This window comes from Danio rerio, chromosome 21, assembly GCF_049306965.1.
Source record: "Danio rerio strain Tuebingen ecotype United States chromosome 21, GRCz12tu, whole genome shotgun sequence".
Taxonomy (NCBI): domain Eukaryota; kingdom Metazoa; phylum Chordata; class Actinopteri; order Cypriniformes; family Danionidae; genus Danio; species Danio rerio.
Window position 1 is genome coordinate 21,245,733 of NC_133196.1, and position 19,041 is coordinate 21,264,773.

The following is a 19,041-nucleotide window of genomic DNA, read 5'->3' on the forward strand; positions in this document are numbered from 1 at the left end:
CCACAAAAAATGTCAACTGACCCAGTCAGGACTTGGACCAGTGACCCTCTTGCTTTGAGGTGACAGTGCTAACCACTGAGCCACCATGTCGCATTAAAAAATATACATTAGCACAAAAAAAATATAACGTATAAATTTGAAATTAAACAAAATTACATTTATGAGATTAAAATTGATCAACAAATACATATATACTGTTAAATTTTCCAATAAATTTCAAAACTAGACTGGAAAAAATTGTTTCTAAGAAATGTATAGCATATGTATAGCATATTTTATTTTATTTTATTTATTTTATTTCCTATAATTAATTTTTTTATTTTATTCAGTGATTCACACGGACATTTTAACATATAGTGAAACTTGGTTCCTTAGCAAGACGTGTGAAACTATTAGCTTGCAATGACATAAAAGGCTGGCTTCATTACATAACCTCTAAATAGCCTTTGACTGTTATTTGTCAAAAATGCGCATGGTTTGTTTGGTGAGGTATGTCTCCTACACACGCCAACACCACTTTATTTTTAAAATAACACCCAATGAGCCTATTTCAACACTGGGGATATGCACAAATTACAAAGAACATAAATATCTCTCAGTGTGATTCCAAAAGCTATGAATAACTCATAATTTGCCAGTAAAAGAATTCAGCCTTACATTTTACACTTTTAGAAAAAAGAAGCGTAGGACATCTTTATAATTGTCTGTCAGGAAACAAAAGGCCCAAAGTGAACCCAACCTATGTGTCTTTATGCAAAACAAGGATCATGGCACATACTTAAAACAGAATCAAATTAATGTTCACACTAGGGCTGTGTGCTTTTGCAGCTTTGTCTGCTGCTTTAGAAACATTAATAGACTAATTAATATCAAAGAAAAGCAGGACATTGTTAAAATGGGAATAGTGTTGCTTCAAAAAACTAGTTTAATGTTTTGATAACTTTATGTGTATGTCACGTGCATTTACGGCTCGTGCTAGGTATGTGCCCTGTCTGTAGTGACTGACTGTAATGTAATGTACTATACAAATATAGTTTGTCATTTTATTTTCATAGGATAGTTATATATAGAGGCATTAGTAGCAGTGTTTTAAAGCAGTTTAACGATTTAAATGCTTTATTAGATATTACACCATTTAATGTGACTATACGCATGACTTTATGGAGAGCTTGCAACCTTACAACCAACTATTGTTTGGTTTTAGAACATGTTAACAGTCAGCGCAATAGCCTAGTGGAATAATTCTTAAGTCAGAACTATTAGCCCCCCTCTGAGTTTTTTTTTCTTTTTTAAATATTTCCCAAATGATGTTTAACAGAGCAAGGAAATTTTTATAGTATGCCTGATATTTTTTCTTGTGGAGCAAGTCTTATTTGTTTTATTTTGACTAGAATAAAAGCAGTTATTCATTTTTAAACACCATTTTAAGGACAAAATTATTAGCCCCTTTAAGCTAGTTAAGCTTTTAAATATCACTTTAAGCTGTATAGAAGCGTCTTAAAAATATTTAGTAAGATATTATTTACTGTCATCATGGCAAAAATAAAATTAGTTATTAGAAATTGGTTATTAAAACTATTATGTTTAGAAATGTGTTGAAAAAATCTATTAAATCTCTGTTCAGAAACAGGGTCGAATAATTCTGACTTCAACTGTATACATGTGTACATACACACACACACACACACACATACACACACATATATACATATATATATATATATATCACAATTAGATATTTTCCCCTAATCACACAACCCTCGTGCACACTGAAAATTCCAAAGAGAAAGTGCACTTTAAAATTCCTGGAAGACGCTCTTATTTAAATTAAAAAAAAAATAAAAAAAAGTCTAGGTGAAGTTAGGTTGGACATTTAACTCTCTATGTATTGTATACGTAATGAAGGAGGCAAGACTGTCATACTCTGACGATGAAGGACAAGATAACACAAGGTTTTGTGTTTACCATCAAAATATATACTATAGTGTCGTTTGGGACACCACTACTCGTGACAAAACGAAAGGGGATGAGAGCACATCCCTGCAGACTACAGCAACCACATGAATATAAATGTGTATTATATTATAAATCTACTAAAAAACTTTTTTTTTGTGATTTATCAAGTATTCTAATTGAATCTAGTGTTTAGATTAGGATTTATCCCTATTTCTGCTATAAATAATCTCTATCCCACAATGAAAAGCATATGATATTACCAAGACAACCCTCTTCTCCACTGCTGGATGAGTGAGTCTGTGCTCTCAGCAGCACAGCAGACAGCTCAAGCTAATTTGTGTTTCTAGGTGTGGCTTCAAACCCCAGTGAGACCACCCCCCCTTCCACCTCCCTTGTCATGGCCAGGGATTCTCACTCTTTGTTCAGGCTAGATCCATCCCAAAATGACTTCATTTCATGCTGATTCATCCTTTATTGTATCAGTGTTTACTTGGCATTCAAACCAGACATGCGCCTCCATGGTGACAGTGCTGCAAAGATAGCCTGATTCAACACAGAAGAATTAATTTGACTCTTTATTTGCTCTGGCACACATGCCTGAGAGATTTATGACTACATATGAGTGTTAAACTACATCCATTTAATAAGTCTCTAGCCATATACGGTGAATGTGTGAAAATATGTGGTTAATGACTTATTTTCCATCATAACATCCTGTTCAAAATCTAGTCAAAACAATAAAATCACTTAAAATCTTTTTAGATTTACACACGCCCATGTCATTCCAGATCGGTATGCATATTCTGTGACACATAAACGACAACAAGATAAATGTTCCTGTTGTCCACACAATAAAAGTAAATGAGAACTCATTTACTTTAATTCAATAGCCTAAAATAATTCAAACAACCTTCAAAATATATCTCATTTGTGTTTCAAAGAAGACAATGAATCATTCTTGTCTGGATAATTGTGTAACATGAATGCAAGTATGTGACTGTAACAAGACAGGATTGTTAAATTTCAATAGGCACAAGTCACATAAATCAAACAGACTCCCAAAGAAAATAGCAAAACACTAACCTGGAAAGGAATGAGGATAGGGGGACCCTCTCTTCAGGCACTTGGAACACAGGACATGCACAGAGTAGTGAAGGCCAGGCCATTCCTGCAGAAGAACGTTTAACTCTTCCACTAGGGGAATAATGGCTTGCCAAGCTGTCCAGATATTTGGCAAGGATGCATGGCTGGATATGGAGAGGATCTCAGGCTGGAATCTGCTCCGAGAGGACCGGTAACTCACAGTCACAGGCACTTTACCTCGGTAGGCAAAGATGTGATGCTTTCCATCAGACCGTTGCACGACGTGGCTGTTGATTTGCACGCTAAACCGTGCAAAAAGTCCAAGAGGGGTGAAGAAAGGAAACCTGTATTCAATCTGCAGCTGCTCAACTGAGAAAAACTGACCAGGGATCGATAAGCCCCCACTGCCCGATGCCTCAGGTTTGGGCTCCTCGTTGATGTCCTGACTGGGAAACTTATACCAGACGGTGGCCCCATTAAGAGGCTTGCAGCGAGGTTTGTTGACACAGTAGCAAACACCCATCTTTTCCAGCAATTCCATGATCAGGTGCAAGTCCTGCTGTGTCTGCACCAGGGGTTTAAGCAGCAAGCGGATGACATTTGACGGCAGCAGACCGTGTGACAGAAAACCCTCCACATGACTGTGCATCTGAGTAGACACCGCGTTATCTCCATCATCTCCTTCAGCCTGTAGTTTCTCAAGCATTGCAGGTAGGTCTCTCTGGAAAAACACATTCAAGATGGCGATGAAACGGGGTAGATTGTGGAAGACATATTCCTTCAACGTCGTGCTGTCTTCAAAGTACAGTAGTTTACCACTCTCATGCAGGTAAGAGAGCGCACTTTGCAGGCGGTCTTCTGTCAGCCCAGCTTGAAGGCCCAACCTGGCAGAATCCCACCAGGAAAGCCATAAATCCTGTGGCTTAAAATGCAGCTCCTCAAGCATCTGCCATGACTTTGGCAGGACTCTGTGAAGATTGGGAAAAATCTCCCTGTGGTCGGCGACAGACATGAGTTTCTCTTTTAAATGCTGGATGTTCCTTTGTGCCGCAACGCAGCTGACACAAATCACCGGAGACAGGATTTGTAGGCGATTGTTGAGCATATATTGCAACTGAGACTTTTTACGTCTCAAGTTTTTATCTGTGACCCCATAAAAAAGAACATGGGGGGTGGAAGTCCGAACATCATAACCTTGCTCAAGGGCTTCATCTACCTGCAGGGCGAGCACATGTAGGCAATCAATGTCCATTTTTTCCTGAAATGAAATCTGCCTATGAATATCCAGGCACTTTTCTTCAACCTCAACCTCTTCACACAAGTCACTGTGAGTCCCTACGATGCACACAACTGCGTGTGGCACCTTGGCACTGAGCAGGTGGAGGAAGCTGCCGACATGAGAGTAGAAGCTCTTTGATGTATACAATTTCAGGTTCACCACCAAAACATAAAGTGCTCCAGGCGAGAGGAAAAAGGGTTTAATAAGATCATAGTTCTGCTTACCGGACAAATCATATACAATAAACGTAAGACTTCGTTCTGCATCTGCGACCCAGTTTGTCACGTCAATACCCCTACATCCAATCGCCATCTTGGTGTCTGATTGTTTGCTGACAATACACTGCCTGAGTGTGGTTTTCCCTGCATTTCCCTGGCCCATCAAAACCAGTTTGAGTCTGGGTTTTATAGCAGGTTGGGAGTGCGCAAGCTCCTTCTGATAAGCAGCTATATAGGGGATCCCTTTCATGCACACTTCATACGGAGGCTGAATGAGTGGATTATCCTTCACCTTCCAAATGTTGACTTTGGCAAGTTTACCAAAATTGTCTGGGAGTATGGCGATTTGGTTACCCTGTAAAACCAGCTCCTCCAATTTCCCAAGCTCTACAATGGAGTCTGGGAGAAATGTTATGCTATTATTGTCCAACCACAAATTAGCAAGATTGCACAGCTGTCCTACCTCCTCAGGGAGGAACGTTAGTTTATTCCGGCTTAAATACAACTCCTCCAACTTAGTGAGCTTAATAATAACCTGAGGAAAATCTTCAAAAGAGTTTGAGGAGAGATTGAGCATTTTCAGCTTCTGCAGTTTCCCGAATGATTGTGGCAGTCTGGTGAGGAAATTATTATCGAGCATGAGGCTCTCCAAGTTCTGCAGCTCGCAAAACGTTTCAGGTAAGGACAAAAGATGGGTACTGCTGAGCCACAAGATTTTAATCGATTGAAGCATCATGATGTTCCCCGGAAGACCCTCTAGTTTATTCCCAGAGCAGTCAAGCTCCTCAAGATCACTGAGGGCAAGGATTTCTGAAGGGAAGCGCTGTAGCTTGTTATGATCCACATCAAGTGTTCTGAGCTTCCTGAGCTGTGAAAAGGACCTGGGGAAATCATGCAGCTCATTGAAGCTGATGTCAAGCTCCTCCAGACTTTGCAAAGTCCCAATCTGCGATGGCAAATATTGTATTTTGTTATGACTGAAGCACAACTTTTTAAGCCCCTTGAGAAGATCGATGTCTTCTGAAAAGTGGTTCAAGCAGTTGTGACTGATATCCAACTCAACCAGCTGACTAAGTTGAAATACTGCAGAGGGAACGGTGGCAAACTTATTCCTGCGAAGGATGAGGATGCGAAGCTTAGTCAGGGTTGAGCCCAGTCCCTCTGGAAGCTCCTGAAGGGAGTTGTTGCCCAGATTGAGCACCTCTATTTCCTTTATATCCTCGGGTAATGTAATCTTCTGGCTGTTTTTGGTGCTGAGAGTCAGTTGTCTCAGATTGCTCCTCAGCTTCCTGGAGCGCAGAGCAGCATCCCTCCATAGTCTAGCTGTCTTTAGGTTAGTCTCCTCAGCCATCGTATTGAAGCTGTGCTCCTTCTAGCTCTCATTGAGCACAGTGCTCAATCATCAGCATAGTGCTGCTTTCACTTGCTTCATCGACTCAGGTTCTCTGCAAAACAGTCCAGATGAAACCAACATTTAGACCATGCTGACTTCATCTTCATCCGAAAATGTGTAGCTCCGTTCAATCGCATTGAAGAAAACTGGGCTGGGCTCCGTTCTTTCACGCATCCTCTTTATCTGCGCCATCGACCGCAAGATAAAAACCACACGCGCGCATCTAAAGTCACCTTAACCCAGTCCGTGTGGCCGGCGGTTCCGCCAGCGCGTCCTTTGATACCACATGAGAGAAAACAAAACTAAGACATATCCAGTAAGAATGAAAGAGGAGCAGTGTTTGGTTGCTGTGGTCTTTCCCTGTGTCTCCGCCTCTTCTCTGCGCATGCAGCCAGCAGTGAACGCTCACAGGAGCAACACTGCGTCAAAGCCCCACCTTCTTTACGCCGACCGAAACGCGACGCTTGGCTAAAACAAGGTATTGATTGGTCAGCTGGATGATGACGACAGACGCGTCGCGTGTTGACAGCGGTTTTGAGCAGTGTCGCGTGCACTAAAGATGGGGTGTGAAGGTAATCTCATTTCGGTTGTTTTGGTTTAACCAACAGTAAATCACATCATGTTTATAGCACCGAGCGTCGACCAATGTAAATAACAGCACGCTTCTAGAACACACCACATGAAGAGATACAGCTGGATCACGCTTGCATTCACTTTAGTCTTTGCACAAACAAACCGAAACAAAATATTATAAATAAATAGTATATTGTAGCAAATATTTGATATAAATAAAAGTATAAGTAAAGAAACAACCTTATTTGGGGGAAAGCCCTCCTGTCTCCTTGTTGACTTTATTATTAGTGGGCTTGGTGGTGTTTATGTTTATTTCCAGAAGTTATCTGACGCCCTCTGCTGGACATCATGCGAAGCTGCATTACTGTTGATAAGTGAGTGCATCATTCTAATTAAACAAACAGAAATAGCAACATACTCTCCTATTATATAATTTATGTATTTACATACACCAATAACATTAAAAAGGACTTCAGTCTATTAGAATGGTTGTGATTCATGCTCAGCTTTCCTATCAAGGTTATTTCATGGCCTTGGGAAATTAGATATGGATGCCAGAAGCTGTGAACTTTGTGTTGACAAATCTCATTGCATAACCAAAACAGATCTAAACTTTGACAAAAAGGGTAAAGTACCTGAATACATAAGCACAACGTAATGCACCAGCAAATATAAAGATTACAGGAATTAAAATAATATATAAATGTTACATCTCTTCTCTTGTAAAATTGATAACATTAATAATAACAATACTATTGTACAATCTCACCATCACTAAAAAGTTTATTGGCAAAATAATACATGTAGAGCAGAGCTGCAAAATGTATGTGCAATAGGGATTTTAAAAAATACAACAATTACTAATTACCCATGAGGCTTGAAAAAAACACTTCCTGCAGTGTATGTTTCTCAGGAGCAAGTTCCAAATACAGTACATGAAACCAATTTGCTGTAATGGTGAAGCTTCATCATCTGTTATGATGTACAATTCTCTCAGCAAATATTTCAATATTTATTAATCTAGATCATTTTTCCACAACATGGCAGGTTTTCATATTTGTTGTTATTTTTTTGGCAAAGAGTCTTTCTAGTCTCGTTTTTTGGGGGGCTGAGGTGCTGGTGCTCCTTCAATAGGGGCAGAGATAGGCACGCTCCGCGGTTCTCCTGAATGCAAGCACTCATTCACCCTCAGCTGACAGCCGTCCTTCAGCATGTGGATGGCGATTCTGGCAATGTTGCGTGAGTCATCTAGACCACAGTGCGGACGTCCATCGTACTCCATCCCCAGATTCTCCAGCATGCAGATCAGCTTCGTCTGAGTACGAGGAACCTGAGAGATTCAGAACATACACTGAATATTATATTTTTCACCTTTCATTTTTCATATCATAAATTCTATACAATTTAGATGTCAAAATTACTTGGTCCTTGATGCATTTTGGTCAGTGGGATCACATGTAGACAAGGGATTGTTGTTGACAAATGTTTTGGGGTTTTTTCTGTCAATTTTGTCCACTTTCAGTATAATATTGTAGAATAGGAATGTGAAAGGACACAACAGAACGCAATATAGAGAGAAGCAACATTTCTGCTTTGATAGATCCAAATTGCTTTGTGCTTGTGTTACAATCAGGAATGGCAAAGAAAATGTGCTTTTTGCAAATTTAGCTTGAATAATTTAATGTTTGAGAATTAGGTCAATCAAACACATTGAACCATAGAAGTGTCTACACGATGAAAGCAGATCAGATGTTTTTTGACTATACTGACTGACAAAAGTCTTGTCGATCCCAGTTATAAAAGCAATCAATAATAACTTGACTTTAGTTGATCATTTAAAAAAAAAGGCAGAAGGTCGATTTTTCCTATGAATCGCCTGTTGAGTTGCATCACAAATACTGCAGAAGATCTATTGGAACCTGCATGGACCGAAGATTCATACAGCAATCAGTCAAGTTTGGTGAAGGAAAAATCATGGTTTGGGGTCACAGTCAGTATGGGTGCATGTGAGAGATCTGTAGAGTGGATGGCAACATCAACAGCCTGATGTATCAAGACATTTGAGCTGCTCTTCACATAACAAACCACAGGAGAGGGCAAATTCTTTAGCAGGATAGTGTTTATTCTCATACTTCAGACTCCACATCAAAGTTCCTGAAAGCAAATAAGGTCAAGGTGCTCCAGGATTGGCCAGTCCAGTCACCAGTCATGAACATTATTGAGCATATCTGGGGTAAGATGAAGCAGGCATTGAAGGTGAATACAAAGAATCTTGATGAACTCTGGGAGTCCTGCAAGAACATTTTCTTTGGCATTCCAGATGACTCTACTAATGTTATCTGAGTCATTGCAGTGCTGTATGGATGCAGTCCACACAATATTCAATACAATACAATATTCAATATTTTCCACTGCACCATGACTTTATATTCTATACTGTACATTATTTCTGTTAAGTGACAAGATTTTTGTCTAAGCAAAGTCAGATCTTACTGTCCTAATTAAATAATTGAAAATCAAAAAGGTATAATCATATTTAATTTTAGTAAATTTGGTAAATAATTTTTCATTCAAGCCACATCTGATACCAAATGATCAACTAGAAGCCATGATAATATTTGTTGTTCCTAAAATATGGATAGACGACAAGATTTTTGGAATTGCATGACAATGGACAAGTTGATGTTTTAGACTCCATGTATATCGGTTTAGTGTCGCCCTCTTGTGATCAGATCAATGAAAAACACCAGGTGTAAACAGGCCTATTTTCAATCCCATCTTTTCTTCTATTACCATGCGATGTAGTAAAAAGGAAAACAAACCTTATAAAAATTCCCATAAGACTTTCTGATATTGATCCATTTTCTGGCAAACTGTGGGTATCTGATGCGACTCAGTTTGCACTGTGTATGAAGAAATTTCCCCATGTCCCAAGACCTGCACAGACAAGACTAGTGAGCTGTTTGGTAAATTTCGTTGTGCATTTAATGATGATGATGAAATTTATTTTAATGCCATGTTGGCAACAATTTTTATGGCAAGAACATTTCATTAATAAATATACAATTAAAAACAACAAACAAATTAACATATAAATAAAATAAGATTTTTAGCATTAATACAACATTTTCCTGGAGACACTTTGCTAATAACTTTGCTTGCATCTCTGTTGTGCATTTATTTGTAATAGAGATTAAAATGTCAGTTTCATCCTCACCCGTCTGTCAAAAACATATATTTGTATTTTGTGCCCAGTTCTTTTTCCTGAAGCCAAGAAATTGCTCTCTTTAAAACTTGATGGAATGTTTTTGCCTCATCCACCATTTCCTGGAAAATAATTGAGAATAAGATATTAAAGTTTGAGCTATTGCCTTCCATTCAACATTAAGATAAAACTATATACTGTAAAGACATAATAATATAATACTAAAATAAGACAAATCTATATGAAAAGCATGAAAATCATGTACTACTCAGAGGTTTGTGGTCTGTATAATTTAGTGCTGCACAATATATCGTTTCAGCACTGACATCCTGACATCATAATGTGTGAATCCGCAAAAGTCGCATTGCAAGATATGCAATGTTGAGTCTAAATTAAAGCTGAGAAGGAGCTAGAAACTTAAAAAAGGTTTTTCTTACTTAGAATTTTTGTCTTATCTCTAGTCCAAATATTTACATTATAAAGCAAAAACAAAATCATTTTACTTGCCGCACTGACAGATAGTCTAGTTTGTTTTGTGGAAAAACTCGAAACATTATTTTTTACTTGAATTAAGAACTTTTAGATATTTGGACTATAAACAAGACAAAGCAAAGTAAGAAAAGCGTTATTATTCAATTTCTGAATCTGAATACTGTTAGACTTCTTAGAGAACCATCAAATAGTGCTATTTAAATTACCTTATGAGAATATCCTATACTACAATGCTTAACGCAGAAAAATTAAATATCACAATGTCACACTTTTGCAATATCAAGCAGCCCTAGTGTAATTGTTACAATTTCTCTAATGTCTCTAATTTCTCTTTAAGGAAGCATTTATTTGATTAAAATAGACTAATAACAAATCATGAACTATAAGTAGTTTAAAAGGACAGTTTCTATTTTAATATATTCCAAAACATTTAGAGATTTTTTTGAATGCATCAAATGTACTGTTGCCACTAGCTTGCTTGGTCTGGGACTTGTGGAACTGCGCATCGATGGATTTGCTCTTCAGTGATCGGACTTTCAGCAGTGAAATTGAAAACACCCTGAACTGAACTAAATTAAACTTCACTTCAATTCTAAAAACTGGACTGAAAATCTATGTTAAGCTACTTTGAAATAATCTACATTGTAAAAGCGTGATAGAAATAAACAGGAATTGAATTGAACCAATCCTAAACTTGCATATACAATTGTATATTTATTCATTCATTCATTTTTCTTTTTGGCTCAGTCCCTTTATTAATTCGTTTTATGCAGCGGATGCCCTTCCAGCTGCAACCCATCTCTGGGAAACATCCATACAGACTCATTCACACTCATACACTAGGGACAATTTAGCCAACCCAATTCAACTGTAGTGCATGTCTTTGGACTGTGGGGGAAACCGGAGCAACTCTACACAACTCCACACAGAAACGCCAACTCACCCAGCCGAGGCTCGAATCAGCAACCTTCTTGCTGTGAGGCAACAGCACTATCTATTGCGCCACTGAATCGCCATTTTATATTTAATTGTATGCAAATTAAATAACCACTTAACTAAATACACAGTTTGTTAAATCTTGCCTGCGTTATTCCGGTAAGTTTTACACAAAACTCAGAGAGCTGTGGGTGCAGCACTGGCTTCACATACTCCTGAAACGAGTCTACCTGCAATGACAAGAATGAGATTCGAACACAACTTATTTGAACATTCCTAACAAAAATACACTTGAAGAAATGCTTTGAAATCAGAAATTACTAGACTACACTTTATGGAATCATTTTTGCCTGGCAAGAATCATGCACAAGGTTGCCAGACCGCTCCCTCACCAACTCACAATCTCCAGTGTGTGTGTGTCGATCAACACCATGGGGAACTCAATGATTTCATGGAGGTAGTCTGGTGGGTTATTCTCTTCGCATGTTGCTTCAAAATCCACCACACAGATGTAGTCAAAGTACATGTCACTGTTCCCTTCTGCAGCAGGTGAATGCATCAACTTCTGCTTTTTGTAGTAGCTTTTGAGGCGCTTCCTTAGGACATCATTAACTCCACTAAAAAGGCAAAGTAAAGACAAACTGTATGAGTGAATGCGTTACAAATAAGAAACCATTTCACGTTCATAGAAAGTAAATCAAATGCAATTAAAATGCCTACTTTAATGTCGCCGTGTGGAAAATATGGGTAAAATAAAAATGTTTTTTATCACTAAAAACTTAACAAATAAATTAATGTAAAAACAAGTTACCATATTAATTCTGATTTGTAATTAGAACTATATAAAAGTCGTCATATTCAATTGTATTACATTTTAATTGATTAAAAGCTTTTTGCTGACAAATGAGTAAAATCAAGTGGTACAACGACTTAAAATGAAAATTGCTTAATATTTTGTGGCTGCATTGCAACTATTAAATATAGTCTTTTAATATGGCATCAAGCAATTCTTGTTCTAAATATGCTCAACAAGACTTTTTAGAGTATAAACCATAGTTGCACTGAATGACACTACACTGAGTGACACTTCAGTGGTCTTCTATAAATCAGGACAATAATGTATGATTGGCACAGTTTTTTGCGCATAAAATAATAAAGTAAAGAAGACACATTCTAATGTGTGGTTGAAAAACACGTTGACCCTAATACGGCATCAGGTAAAGCAACTATATAAAACAAATAGCTCTTATTACCGTGTGTCAAGTTTCAGCTCTGTGCATTTCGCACGCAACTCTTCTCTGTTCATTCGGTTGATGGCACCATTTGCCAATGCAATCTCTTTATACACCGGATCACTGAACTCTCCCTGTTTTGGTGAGGAAGGCTCCTGATCTTCATTTTTTTCACAGGAAGTCTACAAGAGAAATAAAAAAACAACAGCATTGTTTAGTGTTGTTGTCTCATTCTATTAGTTACAGATTTTTTTCCTCAATGTTGTAAAATAATAAATAATTTATGCCTCTACAGATATTAGTTATATCAACAACGTCAACATCAACAAACTACATCTTGCTAGCATAACCTATATTAATAAAGCCTCACCAGAAAAGTGGTCAAAATTGGACAGAGGCTAATCATGTAAATGTAAGGCGAGAATGGGAATGTTTCTTTTACAAACAATTTAGTCATTAATGCAAGTAGTTGACATGTAATGATTTTCTTTCTTACAATCCAATAATGTAAGCGAGAAAATGTACGACTTTATGTCTTACTGGTGCATTTATAACACTTATAACCAATTTTGTCATCTACCAAGTAAGTTTATGATCTGTAATATTGATTTTCTGTTGGGTTTTTGCAGGTTTGCAAGTTAAATTTAAGACTTTTTAATTTTAGGCTTATACAGGACTAAACACCAACGACTTTTTAAAATGGCCCAGATGGAAAATATTTATATTTGCTCTGTCAATGTTTTGTTATAATGTACTATATTTAATAATACTATGATAATTTATTAAAATAACAAATTAAAATATTTTAAATACATATTTTTAATATTATGTCAAAACAAGCAAGCTCTAGTTGTGAACATACACTTTTTTCAGTATAAACTTTCTAAAAGAAATTTTTACAAATGTTTAAAAAAATATAATAAACTAATAAACTGCATGCACAACAGTCCTCAGATGGGGAACGTTTAAACATATTATGAGGAAAATAATTAATTATGATAAATAGAGTTAAAGATTACCTAAATAAAAAGTTTTATTGAGATGGATTGTTGGTGATTGTAAAGGTGTTAATGGGTAGCTATACATGAAAAAGGAAAATGAAGACCTGTTTTAAAAGATTTAGGACGTACAACACAATATTTCAGTAAATTTAAGACTTTTACGGTTCTTAAGATTTATGATATTTTAAGACCCCGCCAACACCCTGAATAATATGATATAACGTTATGTGTTCACTTTCAGAACTGACTTTAAACAAAATATATAAATTAAGAGTTTTATCCCTCTGGTGCTAAAAAGCCCATTTTTGTTTTTGACATAACGTTACACATTGATGTTAGCTAAAGCTAAGCGATACTGACAGTCTCTAAGTGAAGTTACTGCTGTTGTTGATGTGTAAGTTAATACTTACATCAGGACAGGGTTGATCCTCCTGATCTCCTTCAGACTGTGGAGTCGTATTTGGAGGTTTACGGCTCTTTTCCTTCGTCTCCATCAGATCTGACAGTCTAGTAAGTTAACGTTAGATCATTTCAGAAACACTCACATCTGGTTTCGCGCGTTAAGCGTCGTGGTGTCTCTAACGTTACATGTACTTAATCCACTTTAAAATATTTCAACACTAAATGCTCGTCTCGATGTCTTCAGTTTGCTGTATGTACATTTTGATTTAAATAGGTGCCTGATAGTAAAACTTCTGGTTGCGTGCAGTTAGTTTCTCAAACGTGAATCACGCAGCCGCTGACCCTCACTGACGTTTCAACTTCCACAGGAAGTAGTCAGAGTAATGGTCGAGCATTTATAAAATAAAAGCCCCATCAATTTTCTGATTATTTTATTGCACATAATAAAAATAATGCAGTCCACTGCTTACTTTAAATAATAAAAATCTTACCAAGCGTCAACTTCCTTTTTTTATTAGTATTGGCAACACAGGTCCATTAAAACTCAGGCACTATACAATTGATAATACAAAAAAAAAACAATACAACTGTTCATAGATTATAAACAAACTGAAAAAAAAAATACTGACAGTGGTGTCAGGAACACAGTTATCAAAGAAATGTGTCTATTTATCAAAAACATCTTTTTTTTTATTTTTTTTTTTAAGAAGAGTCTCCAAACAAGGTCGTGAAGTGCCACTGTCCTCCAAAGTTCAGTTCCAACTTGCCTGAACACACCTACATGAGCCTGGACATGCCAGTCAAGGAGTGTCCAACTGCCCATTTGTTTTATTTAGTGAACCAAAAACGACAAATATACAAACTTTAAACCAAACGGTATTGACTTTGTGTTGACCTTCAACAAGGAGTCAGACAAATCAATTCTTTCATCTGCTAATACTTTATTTGAAATTTTCAATGACTATGAACATTTAAAACATTGCATTAAAATGCACAACATTTGAACATACCGAATACCGCTGAGAGAACTTTTTTACAACATTTTTTCAAGTGGTTCTGTCAAACCTGCATTCACAATTTAAAATGGGTGACAAGAAATTAAACACTGCAAAAAATTAAAGTGCATACATTACCAAGAACAAATGTCATCATAATACACATTAACAATCACTAATATCAATATCCTGTTGTGCAGTCAATTACAGTGAGAATAAACCATAGTCAATTAAAATACAGAAATGTAAATACCTTTAGAGTTGTACATTAAAAATATATATATGAAAAAATTTGCATCAATGTATGTAAACTGAGTTCATCTCTAATCTCACATTTTTTAGGGAAATAACACATTTCTTCTCTTTTTGTTCGTCAAGTGATGCTGCCTTTAGGAATTGGTCTTTCTCTCGAAAAAAAAAAAAAATCAAACATGTCAATAAATTTTTCTTCATGATTTACAGCAAACATACTGGCCTGCAGATTCACTGACACTTACACTATTTAACATTGTATTATTTTTACAGGTCAACGCAAACCCAAATATTTACACAACCCTGCGCAAAAACTAGCATTTGACAGGCACTAGAAATAAACAAATTTACCCGCATAATTACATTAGTATCGCACCAGGAACAGTATTTTTAAAAACAGGACTCATTTTGTTGCACAATGTAATCCATTATTAACAATAAATATCTCAAGAGTCTATATGGCTTCAGAGTCCGACAAGTTCTTGGATTAGAACATCAAACCTGCTGTGTTTTTTAAAGTGTCATTTTGAAGTGGCATTCATCACAATGTCTTCTGGATAAGCGCGCATGATAGACTACGCCAAAAGTAGATTCTTAATAATATGGGCCGATATCTTCATATCCAACATAGCTTGGCCAATGGGGAAAGATTCCACGGGAGCATCTGGGGCTGCCATATCGGTCAAAATGAATGTCCCAGTCGCTCTGGGAATATTGCTGATGCCCACCGTTAGATTCATTTGAACTCTTCCTCAGTGCTGACTGAATGATTCTGTAATTCTTTCCTTGGTTGTTATCCCAGAGTGTATCACCATTGACCTCATAGCAAATAGCGAACTCGATGCGTTCATGTGAGGGCACCTGTTCAGGCAAACTAGCTTCAAATGAAAAAGTGTCCCGGTTTGAGCCGGTGTAAGTGTCCTTTACGTACTGGCATTCTACATCTGTGTGGTTCTTCCAAGTGTCAAATGTAATGCGAAGCTTAACAGACTTCTCAAAGGAAATGTTCTTGACTTTGACTGTGCCCATTATAGATTTCTCCTTAAGCATGCAGTGTTCGAGACAGACATGATCATTTTCTATTCGTTGACGGAATTTCAAGTAATCAGCAGACGGCTGCTCAAAATCGAGGGTTAATTTGTCCTTTCCTTCTGATACAGTCAGCGAAGAGGTGAAAAAATTATCGATGTTGTCTGGAATGTCAATGGGGTCATCGAATTCAGAGAATATCTTCACCACGGTCAGAGCGAGGCCCTTGTGATCAGCAAAAGAGACATGTTTTTTGGCCCTGCCAGGTATCATCAAGGCTCTGCTGACCCCATTGAACTCGGACTGCTCCTTAAGAGAGCTAAAACTAATTTTGGAGCTTTGACACTGGTTTAGACATGGCTGCAAGGGCCCGCTGTATTTAGATGCCCTTGGGTTCAGGAACTCATCGCTTGACAGATAAAGCGACATGGCCAGTTCGATAGGCATGGTAGATTCTTTGGGAGGGCAGCTACGTGCACTAAAATAAAATAAAAAAAACATGTATTAGTAACCAAATTAATACATCACGAGAGGTTTGCATTCCTAAAAATTAGCTTCCCTCAAAAAGAAGCTAAAAAGCTAAAGAGAAGCTTAAAGAGTGCACCCCTGGTCTGTGAATACTGCTGATGAAATCTTCCAATGCATGACTAATTTAAATTTCACCCTCATACTTTAAAGTAACTCAGGATGAAGTAACTCATATAGGCTCAGTATGAAGCAATTAAACCTTTATGCACAGCAACTAGGGTTTAATATAGACTCTATGAAAGAATTAAACATTACGCAAACGACTGCAGTAAGTGGGTCTACAAGTCAAACAAGTTTATCTTAGCTCGAGGCCGGAGAGTGGATATTGAAACCCAGAGAGGTTGTACTACACAAAGATAGTGTGCACCCTCTAGTGTTCATAAATTATAAAACGTTATAATTAGAAGAAATATATGCACATAAGCCAAGCTGGACTATATGCAAGGATATATTACTAATAGTAATTGACAATATCTTTATGAAAGCCTACATTTTGAGAGTATTGGGAGACAAGGTGAGCTGTAATACTCTCAGTTTATGCAATGACAAGCGAGTTACATAACTTACAACGTCATGTCTGGAAAGATGTGGAGGGCTGTTGCATTATTTTTACAGTGCACTTGTATCAGTCTCATATTGATTGTGGTGTATGGCCTATAATGGACACACTTGTAAGAACAACTAAGCTATACACTGTTAACATTAACGAACATTTATATGATTTAAAGTTGTTTAAATAACTATTGATGACTACATTAAATTCACGCACAACTATGCATAAATCGTCTTCTTTATTTAGTAATGGTGCAAGTAATTTTAGTTATTGTAGATTTTACAAACTTATAAACATCCAAATATAGAAATATAACTTAATTTAAGCCAACTATTACATGAAACAAACTTTTACCACACAGCAAGTCTAAGCTTGTTTCCATATACGGTCTGGAACAATGTAACATTGTTCCGCCTGATTAGGTAAAGCACGAGATAAACTCACCTTTTATTTTTATAAGAAAGTGGTTTAATTGATATCGTAGATAATCACAATAAACATGAATGAAACAAATCGTTAGATTCACACCTGTTGGAGCTCATTTGCAGTTTCAACTTTCTCCCGGGTCCAAAATACCATCACGCTTTATCATGCTGCTTCCTTCGTCTACGGTCAACTCCAGCTGTTTTAATCGGCGAATCTTTTTAAAAACGAAAACGCATGCGATATAGTTTTTCCATATGTTTTTAAAGCGTTATATCATTTTTGTCGTTTTGTGTCATGTTCTTCCTGGTTTGTAGCTGTTTCCCTGAGCACGACAGTGTTTAATAAAGTTTCCTCCCTTCTTATATTAAAAAAGCCTGCGTGCTGGGGCACGATTCAATGCAGTGCATTCACTTGTAATTCCTTTTATGTTTAAAATTAATTACAAAGAAGCAACCTGAAAAGCACAAGTTAATGCATACCTGTGTTACGGCATTTAAATTAGGTCAAACTTCTTCATCAAGCCCAGTGTCTCTTGTAAGTGAACGCAGCTTCAACGCTCAGTAAAAGCCTCGTGGGGCATGAGTGACTTTCTTAGCTTACCGGTACCACAATTACATTTTTGCAGACGATCAGCCTGTGTTCACGTGAACTACCTGTTTGGACCAATCATGGCCGGCTACTGGGGCATGCATGCACCCCTTGCTGATCAATGGCTGTCACGTGACTGAAAGCACTAGGGGGTCAGTAGGCCGAGACTGTAAAGCCCCATGCTGTTATAAAAATATCCAACACTTTTCCCTCTAAACATGAACCCACTAACCTCTGCATGCTTTAACATTCTGTAGATAATTGGTGACTTTTTATTCTCTCAGTTCTAATTGATTTATCATAATAATAATTATTATAAAAAAGTGCAAAATGTTTAATTTATAGCACAGGTCATTTTCCTCTCACAATTCTGGCTTTACATCTCACAACTGGTTTTAAATCTACAAATTCTGTCATCTTTCTAAAATTAGAAAATTCTAAAATTACATCTCTGAGTTTTATCTCAATATGCAGTTTTGTTTATATCTCTGAATTCTGAGTTTATGTCTCAGAATTACTACAAGGTTTTTTTCATATTGTTTACGTCTCGCAATTCTGAAGTTTCCATTACAAACTTTATTACTTAGAGTTGGGAATGAACGTAATCCCAGAATTATTACTTTATTTCCAAAAATTTTGAGTTTATATCTCAAATTAACACTGAAACACAAACCTTAAACTCTGAGAACAACTTTTCAAGATGCTAACTTATAAATGCACAATTATAACATGAAACTGTAAGATATAAAGTCACAGTATACTATAGCTATAGCTGGGAACAAAAGAAAGATTTTATTATTTTTTTATTTTTTATTTTGCAGGAACACATTTCATGGAAGGTCACTGTTTTTTCAGGGAAAGGTACTAATGTCACTGGTCTGTATTTGACATTCAAGGTTT

The 19,041-nt window shown here is 36.9% G+C and overlaps 3 protein-coding genes across 5 annotated transcripts in view; all 3 read right to left on the bottom strand.

The window, feature by feature from the left end:
• mfhas1 (multifunctional ROCO family signaling regulator 1) overlaps nucleotides 1-6,310 on the bottom strand; it is a 38,516-nt gene extending 32,206 nt beyond the window's left edge. The window contains exon 1 of the mRNA XM_001335166.10: nucleotides 3,040-6,310. Coding sequence (XP_001335202.3) covers nucleotides 3,040-5,887 — 2,848 coding nt within the window. The 5' untranslated portion in view covers nucleotides 5,888-6,310. The remainder of the gene's footprint in view (nucleotides 1-3,039) is intronic.
• Nucleotides 6,311-7,262: 952 nt separating this feature from the next.
• On the bottom strand, nucleotides 7,263-14,136 carry eri1 (exoribonuclease 1). Of its 2 annotated transcripts, none has more exon segments than NM_001020614.1 (7): nucleotides 7,263-7,832; nucleotides 9,325-9,439; nucleotides 9,720-9,829; nucleotides 11,282-11,365; nucleotides 11,536-11,752; nucleotides 12,389-12,549; nucleotides 13,779-14,136. In NM_001020614.1, coding segments are annotated over 7 exon segments (1,014 nt in total). In that variant the 5' UTR covers nucleotides 13,863-14,136; the 3' UTR covers nucleotides 7,263-7,589.
• A 558-nt stretch (nucleotides 14,137-14,694) lies between these two features.
• Nucleotides 14,695-18,146, bottom strand: ppp1r3b (protein phosphatase 1, regulatory subunit 3B). 2 transcript variants are annotated; one of them, XM_005161147.6, is made up of 3 exons: nucleotides 18,033-18,146; nucleotides 17,656-17,767; nucleotides 14,695-16,524 (listed from the first exon to the last, which is right to left on the bottom strand). In XM_005161147.6, exons 2-3 carry the CDS (start codon nucleotides 17,667-17,669, stop codon nucleotides 15,612-15,614), a joined length of 927 nt encoding a protein of 308 aa, XP_005161204.2. In that variant the 5' UTR covers nucleotides 17,670-17,767; nucleotides 18,033-18,146; the 3' UTR covers nucleotides 14,695-15,611.
• Between the last annotated feature and the right edge of the window lie 895 nt (nucleotides 18,147-19,041).